General features: G+C 39.9%; 1 protein-coding gene across 15 annotated transcripts in view; it reads left to right on the forward strand.

Moving 5' to 3' along the window:
- MAPK9 (mitogen-activated protein kinase 9) overlaps positions 1-7,892 on the forward strand; it is a 72,900-nt gene extending 65,008 nt beyond the window's left edge. For 3 of the 15 annotated variants that reach the window (XM_036239621.1, XM_036239624.1, XM_036239625.1), the window contains 4 exons: positions 2,146-2,270; positions 3,603-3,666; positions 5,220-5,291; positions 7,044-7,666. In XM_036239621.1, coding sequence (XP_036095514.1) covers positions 2,146-2,270; positions 3,603-3,666; positions 5,220-5,291; positions 7,044-7,186 — 404 coding nt within the window. In that variant the 3' untranslated portion in view covers positions 7,187-7,666. Of the gene's footprint in view, positions 1-2,145; positions 2,271-3,281; positions 3,419-3,602; positions 3,667-5,219; positions 5,292-7,038 lie in introns of those variants that run through there. The other 12 variants (XM_036239615.1, XM_036239614.1, XM_036239626.1 and 9 more) reach the window with 9 other exon arrangements.
- The last annotated feature ends 1,339 nt before the right edge of the window (positions 7,893-9,231 follow it).

Below are 9,231 nucleotides of genomic sequence, written 5' to 3' on the forward strand. Positions count from 1 at the left end.
AAGCCATTTACAGGCTAGAATGAAGGCATTTTGTAGAGAAAACTTCAAGACCTAGAAGTTTTGTCCTCAATAAAATGGCTTAACTAAATGGGCCAAATAAAAATATTCTACCAGTGAAAGACTCTTATGTTAATTACAGCAATTGAAGTTTTAAAAGTTTTCAAGTTTACAGAATGCTTGAATAAAGATATAGCACAACTGAAAAGTCAGAAACCATATATATGATAGTAGTTCAATAAAAAAAAAAAAAAAAAAGATCCTTCTCCCCTTTTCCTGTGTCACTAAAACGTGATTTAAGGGAGAAGATTAGATTTGTTTCTCTCCGCATTAAGGTAAACTGCCCCTCAATCAGAAAAGCTCCATCTCTCCTTTCCCTATACATGTCAACTTTCATTGCCAAAACCTAGGTGAGCCTTGTATTTAAGTTATTGAAGTTGTTGGGTTTGTTTGTTTTTTTAACTGCTACTGTTACCAGAAAGGAGACCTGGCCCTGAGTAGGTCTGCCTAGGGCCAGCTGGTGGTGTGTGAGTTCTTGACTTCATGCAGGAAAAGTTTCACAACACTAGTCCAGGTGAATTTGAGAGGACATTTATTAAAATTGGGGACAACGAAACAAGGAAGTGCTAGAGAAATGAATCTAGGCTGGGCTGCTTTGGCTCATTAAGTAGTCAGAGAGGCCTGGCCAGTTTGGCTCAGCAGTTAGAGCATCAGCCTGTGGACAGAAGAGTCAAAGGTTAGATTAGGACAAGGGCATGTACCTCAGTTGCAGGTTTGATCCCCGGCTCCAGTGGGGGTCATGTGGGAGGCAACCAATTGATGTGTCTCTCTGACATCAATGCTTCTCTTCCCCCCCCCCACCCTCCCTCCTTTCCACTCTATCTGAAAATCAATGGGAAAATATCATCAGGTGAGGATTAACAATAACAAAAAAAGAAGTCAGAGAAAAGGGGGCCTTGGGGACAGATTCAGGGGGTTTACCTGGGATAAACTGCCACCGCCCATTGCTATTCTGGTTGCAAGCCTCGTGGGGACCCTTAGAGTTTAGGAGATGCATGCCTGTGGGGGAAGAAGGAGGGTTGGAAAGGCGATGGTGTGCTCCTGGAAGGGGTCCTTTGTCCCAAAGCTTTTATTTCTCTCTTGCAGGCAGCAATCTTAGGGGAGCCCTCAGGGGAGGGTTTCAACAGATTAGTGATCAGTTTTCTAGGTGTGACCTTTCAGGTTCACAGTCTCCACTGATTGGTCAGTGTCAGGGCAGGGGGTCATTAGTCATTGCAGCTAGTCCTGGTGTTGCCTATCTGGTTTTGCTGCTTTTCTGGGTCTGGAACTGAAATACAATTGAGGCCTAGATGTAATTTCTAGAGAAGTGACCTATATCCACTGTAAATTGCTCTGCCAGTTTGTTCAGCTATCTGTCTCAGTTTCCCTATTCCACTTGTCCTGGCTTACTTGCCTGTCTCACTACTAATCTCTAGATATATTTTTTTAAGTGTATGTTGACAACATTGTATATAGGTACACAAAGCAGAGGCATCTGTGAAGTGTTCTATTCTGTGTAAACACAAGATTATTGTGTGGCTTATAAGGTCTGTTCTAATTTCACTTTGAAATGACACCAGAAGAAAATGCTTGCCTATGGTTCATGTCTGCAAATATGGCAGTGCCACCCATAGCTCAGCTCCAGTTATCTCCCTGGCCAGAACCTCTTAGCGTGGGGCTCTGCCCTCCTCTTCCAGATCCAGGGCCTAAAACCACATTTGAAGCCTGGTTTCTAGTGAAAGGGGCTGCTTCACTTATTCTCAAAGAAAACAGCTCTGTTGACCTTGAACCTATCAAAAAAGTCTCAAAGTTAATACATTGTTTTAAGAAATGTGTTTTTATTGATTTTAGAGGGAGAGAGGAAGAGAGAGATAGAAACAGCAATGAGCATCAGTTGGCTGCCTCCTGTACACCCCCTACTGGGGATCGAGCCTGACCCAGGCCCTGACCGAGAATCAAACCTGTGACCTCTTGGTGCATAGGACTACGTTCAACCAACTGAGCCACACCACCGGGCCCGTTTTTGTTCTGTGTTGTCACATTTAGTTCATTATGGTGCAATATTCAGTTAAATAGCAGTTACTAATCTAATATTTGTTTTCACTCTAGCAAGTCAAGCCAGAGATTTGTTATCAAAAATGTTAGTGATAGACCCTGACAAGCGAATCTCTGTGGACGAAGCTTTGCGTCACCCTTACATTATTGTTTGGTATGACCCTGCTGAAGCAGAAGCGGTAAGCAGCTATTTTTAAAAGACTTATGTGTAGAGGCAAGGCTTATATTTCCTTGTGTCTTCCATCTGTTGGTCTGGGATGGCTATGTAAGGATAGTGAGTCCTAGATTTAAGAGGATCAAAAAAGGGACCATGTGACAGTGGTCACAACCCCTTTGGGACACTTGTTTCTGTGGCTGTAGCTCAGAGTATTTTAGAAGTGAACGTGTTTATTTTGTGGCAATATAATCGTCTTCTTGGATGCAGATACTGGCATGTAGTTATCATATCACCAGTTTTTAAGCCTCTGTTTTGTACCTGGCACTGTGCCTGGGGCTTTGGTTACATCATATTGTTTAGGCACCCAGTCAGGCTAAAAAATTTGCTGAAAATCACAAGTTTGTTTTTCCCAGGGGCACCTTCTAGGGGAGCTCCACTCTGAGCCGTGCTTGTGTGCAAATTTTTTTTTTTTTTTATCCTCACCCGAGGATATTTTTCCATTTTTTGTACAGATAGAGTGGGAGGGAGAGAGAGGAAGGGAGAGAGAGAGAGGAAGGGAGAGAGAGAGAGAAACATCGATGTGAAGGGACACATCGAGTGGCTGCCACCCGCACGACCAACCAGGGCCGGGGACAAACTGCAACCGAAGTACGCGCCCTTAGCGGGAACCGAACCCGGGTCTCTCCGGACTGCAGGCCGATGCTCTAACCGCTGAGCCAAACTGGCCAGGGCTTGTGTGCAATTTTCCACAGCTGCACTGGTATAGATGTTCTTTAGCTGTGAGTGAAAGAGTCACATAGTGGCATGCTTATTTTATGCCATCAGTGGAACACGTTTTTATGTCTTGGCCTATGGATTTAACCACCATTTTAAACATTGTTTTATATGAAAAGAATCTGACATACAAACATGATTTTTAAGCAAATTTTTGGATCAGTGCATTGATGAGTTGGCAGTAGGGGCGTGGATTTGGGAGTTCTAATGGGAAGAACTGTAAATCTGGACTACTTTCTCTACCTTCTGTGTTTCCTAGCACAGTGCCTTGACCAGGGTGGATCTCTAGGAACCAGCCTGTGATGTCTCATTTTATAATTACATTTGAGCAGATATCTTTAAAGTGTTTTGAGGTCATGTGATTATAAAGAAGACAACAAGAGCTCTATTTTATTGGTAAATTTTTTCTTAATTATTTTGATTCTAAAACATGTAATATGCTTATGAAGAAATTTTTCATAAGCTATGTTTAGAAGAAATTATATCCATATCATAAATATATTAGAAGTCTTCCAAGTGATTCTACCTTTTTCTTTGTGCCTCATTATTTTGTTGACTTGACATGTAATTTAATTTTTAGCCACCACCTCAAATTTATGATGCCCAGTTGGAAGAAAGAGAACATGCAATTGAAGAATGGAAAGGTAAAGATGAGCTTATTTTGATCCATACTTAGGACATTTCTTGAAGTCCTATAAGGGGACAGCTTTTCACTTTTCAACAATAGCCTTTGGGGCAAGAGCAAGAAACCCTGCAAGCCATTATCCTCCCTCTTCCCACTTCCCAGGAGAAAAAGAACGTGGAAATAACAGAATTAAAGAGGAATATGTATGAATTGTATATTATTGGCTTCAAAAGAGAAAAATAAGGGCTTTTTCACATGACCTTACATGATCAAATCCTGGTTTGCAAACTAAACTCAATAATTATATCACACCTTGATAACATGTTGCAAACTGGTAAGCAACCCCAATTTATAAGCCCCTATAAAGCCGACTTCAATGGGAGACTTCACTGGGATCATTTGAATTTACGCTGTATTTATTTATAAGTCATGTAGTTGTATATGTGTTTTAAAATAGAATTTGAGCAAAATTGCAGATCACAAATATGCAAATAGTTTTGTGGTTTTTTAAATTTCTCATCCAAGGATACTTTTCTGTTTATCATCAGATAGTGGGAGGGAGGGAGAGAGAGAAAGACAGAGAGAAACATTGATGTGATAGAGCCACATCGACTGGCTGCCTCCAGCACCGCACAACCTGACCGGGGCCAGGGACAAACCGCAACCGAGGTGCATGCCCTTGACTGGAATCAAACCCGCAACTCATTGGTCCGTGGGCTGATGCTCTAACCACTGAGCAAAACCGACCAGGGCTATGCAAATAGTTTTTATTTCCACTGTAAGATTAACCAAACAACCCACAACAAGCTACACCAGCAATGAAGAGACTGAATTAGTGATTTTTCATTTAAAGTTAGAATTAGTAGTCATTGAGAACTATGGTCTGTCAAAAGAGGTGATATGTCCTGCCCAAGGGCCCCTCCCCAGAGTTCCTAGAGTGCCAGTGAATGGTTTGCACACACTCAGCAGGGCATTGCACACAGCCACACTTTTTGGCAAAAGGCTGACTCACTTATTTCACAAATACTAAAATTTTAGGAACCCCTAACAGCTTATTACTAGATAATTGTTTTTCTTACAAATGAAATCAGGAAAACTGAGGTTGAAGCCACAAAAAAGTTAGGTATTTGGATTAATTTCTGATCAGTCTGGAGGAGCTTCTAGCCTACATATGGATGCTGGTCACATTTGGAGAACCACAGTAATGACAGAGAGAAATGAGTGTAATAACATCCAATACTTTAAAATGTTCTGTGAGAACCACTTTGCTAATTCTCTCTCTCTTTCTGGCCCTCTATCTGTTTCTCTCTCTGTCTCTCTCTCCTCCCAACCAATATCCACCCTCTGTAAAACCCCCTCATGGACCTAGAACCACCTGTATTTTGGGCAGCCTTAATAGTTGTGTTGAAAAGATGTAATCAATCAAAATATGAATAGTTTTGTCTAAGTCGACTATCTTTGTGAATTAACTGTACATCACAGTGCCCTTGGACTGGTTTCAATGGATTTGGAAGAGGGGTTAGAGATGCCAAGAAATGAATGAAGGCTTTTAACCTGTATTTCTGTTTGCAGAGCTAATTTACAAAGAAGTAATGGATTGGGAAGAAAGAAGCAAGAATGGTGTAGTGAAAGATCAGCCTTCAGGTTAGTCATTGCTTTAATAGTTTGATTACATTTTTCTTTCCCTGTTCAACTTTTACAGATGGCAATACTGGATTTGAAAATTCCTTGTGTGCTTTAGTCTCCCCCATTTGGGTTTGTCCTGGAGGTGGCAGATAATGCTATACTGAGGTGCCAGGCAGTGAATGAACCTCATTATAAACATTCTTGTTTCATCCTTGTAGCAGCTGCAGTCAGCTTCATTTATAGATGAGGAAATTGAATTTAAAGCCTTTTTAAGAAGCATGATCCACTTTGTACTGGCCCCACCCAGTTGAAAAAGAACACTAATATGAATCTAAGTAAAATGGAATTTGGTTTTCTTTTGAGAAAATTGTTCAGACAGTTATCAAATTTTCTCCTTAACCTACCTAGTGGGAGAAGCTTGACTAACAGCAAAGTAATTGTGTGATTATTAGAGACATAGCTGGTGGTGTTAACTTATGTCTGTAGGATGCTACCTGTTTACTAATTGAAACTCTTCAGTTATAGCTATTTTCTCACAGCACTCCTTATGGAACTTGTGCATTGGATTTTATATTCAGCATGACGTATGGGGTCAGTCATCTAGAGGTCGTGTAACTTCAGCATGAGTTTAGGTGCTTTTTGTTAATTAAGCCCAATTTTAAGACTGAAGACACTGACGTCTGAGAGCATGAATGTTTTCTTTTTGCTCAGACCAGACCAAAATATGGATAGTAGGAAATGGCATAATTTCATTTGCCTTAAAATGTCAGTTTTAGAGATTTCTAAAACAAAAATAAAATGAACAAGAAGATATTACATTTTTTTCCTTGTTTGTTTGTATACAGCCCTTATTTTAGGCATTTTTTTTTTCTTTACTGATTTTAGAGAGAGAGGAAGGGAGAGAGATAGAAACATCAATAAGAGAGAACATCTGTTGGCTGCCTCCTGCATGGCCCCCACTGGGGGTTTGGCCCACAACCTGGTCATGTGTCCAGACCGGGAATCAAACCAACAACCTCTTGGTACATGGGTCAGTGCTCAACCACTGAGCCATACCGGCTGGGCTGTGTTTTTGTTGTTGTTAATCCTTACCTGAGGATATTTTTCCATTGGTTTTTTAGAGAAAGAGAGAGAAACATCAGTGTGAGAAAGACTCATCAGTTGGTTGCCTGCTGCACAACCCCAACTAGGAATTGAACCTGTAACCCAGGTTCAATTCTGCCCTTGACCAGAATTGAACCCAAGACCCTTTGGTTCACAGAGCAATGCTCTAACCACTTAGCAAACCTGCCAGGACTTAGGTGTTTTTATTGAAAATAATTCTTCAAAGGTTGATGCTTTTTTCCTTGGATCAAGTGTTTGTAATTATAATAGAAATGTCTTATGATATTTGTATCCTATTTGGGCTTAAGCCTTTTGTGATACTGATAATTTTAGGATAAATTCAGCAATTTTCTTTACTATCCTTTTTAAACCAGCAGATATTTTTAAGTAGTTAACATGATTATACATGATTATGTATATGATAACTTAGCCACTGGGAAGAAAAGGAGGATGTTATAGGGAAAGACAGGAATATTTAGGATTCTGGCCCTAAAGAAAGACTCTAGGAAAAGCTCAAAATGTACAGTTGACTAACGTCTCATTAATACTAATAGTTAGGACAGGAAACTACAAAAGGACAAGCGAGGAGTAGCCTGAGGTCTCACTACCTGGATTTGTAGCAATGTCATGCTTCAGGTTTTATTATATTTGGTTTTCTTAGCACAGATGCAGCAGTAAGTAGCAACGCCACTCCTTCTCAGTCATCATCTATCAATGACATTTCATCCATGTCCACCGAGCAGACGCTGGCCTCAGACACAGACAGCAGCCTTGATGCCTCCACAGGACCCCTTGAAGGTTGTCGATGATGAGTTATAAATAGCAAGTTTGTCATCAGTGAGGAACTCTCACCTCCATGGGCCTGAAATGCCTTGGAGTTGAAGGAACCAAATTAAAAAGTCCATGTTCTGCATGTAAGAAACACGATGCCTTGTCTCTGCTCGGTCCTAATAACACTGCCTGCCTAGATTATAAAGTGAAGCAGGTTATGTCTGAAGGAAACAGTGCAAGCCACACTCTTAGAGATTTCTTTCAAGGTCATTTCAGGTGAGCAATTAGAATGAATGCACTTTTTAAAATTGTGTGGTAATAGTAGTGACAATTTCTCATCCTCAGTAACTGTCGGGACTTATATGCATGTGACCACAAATGCTTCCTCTGACTTGCCATCTAGCACTTTGGAAATCAATATTTAAATGCCAAATAGTCTTCCAGGTAGTGCGACTTCTAGAATTATCTCTTAATCCTCTTACGTACTTTGGTGTCTGTCCAGAAAAAATAGATTTATGTGTATTAATTGGCCACCATCGTATTATCATATTTCACCTTCTTTTATGGTATAATTTATTCTATCTTTTGTATTTCAGAAGGAATATAATTAAATCTATTTAATAAATAAAAAATAGAACTTAAAAAAAATGTGTCATATTTGGGGCTGAGAATTACCTTTGCTAAAGCCAAGACACTTACATGTACACTTTGTTCTAAGTCGTCTTAGTCTGAGAGGGTTTTACCGTCAGTTTTGTTTGTTTGTTTGATTTAATCCTCACTGGAGGATATTTTTCCATTATCTTCAGATAGAGTGGGAGGGAAGGAGAGAGAGAAAGAGAGAGAGAGACATTGATATGAGAGAGAGACACTGATTCATTGCCTCCTACTCGACCCCGACCAGGGCCAGGAACTGATCCGCAACCGAGGCACGTGCCCTTGACTGGAATCAAACCCGAGACTCTTCGGTCTGCGGGTCAACGCTCCAACCACTGAGCCAAACCAGCCAGGGCTATACATTCAGTTTTACTGCATGATAAAATTTCAAGTTTTGTTTTGTGCTGCTTAAGACATATATACCTTTAAAATCTTGACTACCCTCTTTTTTTCTTAGTTCTCTGAATTTACTATTAATTTAATATGCTACCTAGAAATTCACCATCTTTATTAACCTCCTAATAATCCATTTCAATAATATGACAAATAGCTCCTCGAATCCATTACCTGCCTTTAGAGTAGAACTGTACAAAATGATCACTAAAGGTGGTTGCAGGCACTTACTGAGTGCTCACTCTGCCTGCAACGAGACTGAGTTCTTACTTCGTCATTCAAAGTGTACATGACTTCACAAGGCAGCATTTCTCTTTTCCAACACAGCATGCTTACTGGATTTTCTTTCTTTCCTGGAAGAAACTACATTAATCTCCCTATGGCCTGTTTGAGGAGCCAGCCTGATTCCAAATGCCTGTTGGTTGTTTCCCACATTGTGGTAGCATCTTTCCCTCGGAAATATCCATGAGTGTTCTGGGAAAACTCTTTAGAAGGATATGGAGGAAATGCCTGAAAGAGTAGTGATTAACTTTTGGATATTTCCTGATTTAAAACTGCTCACCTGAAATTGATACTGTCATATTTTTTGCATGTGGAAATTATTCAGAATTCACTAAAATACTGAGTATTGAAGTGTCACTGCAGAAATAGTCACATTTTGGCTACCTATGTGCATAATGTTTTTCCCTTGAGCTTATTCTGTTACAGATTCCTATCTTGTGTTTAATTATTTTGGAAACTATTGGGTTAACAATTGTTCTGAGGAGGAACTTTAATAAGAAAGTTTATTATAAATGTTATCTACAATATATGGTTCTCTCTTCACCAGCTGTATCTTACTGGTTGGTCTTATCACTGGAAAGTAGAACCTTTGATGAGCAAACTCAATATTGAAGTAAGAGTTTTATATCATGAGATTTAAACACATTCAAGTACAAGATGGAAATACTAACTTGGGCTGAGGTAGAAATACATTTTTTGGGTATTGGGATGATTTTGTTTTTAGAGGCCTGGTTTTTAGAGTCCATATCTATAA

This window comes from Molossus molossus, unplaced genomic scaffold (assembly GCF_014108415.1).
Source record: "Molossus molossus isolate mMolMol1 unplaced genomic scaffold, mMolMol1.p scaffold_m16_p_4, whole genome shotgun sequence".
NCBI classification, from domain to species: Eukaryota; Metazoa; Chordata; class Mammalia; order Chiroptera; family Molossidae; genus Molossus; species Molossus molossus.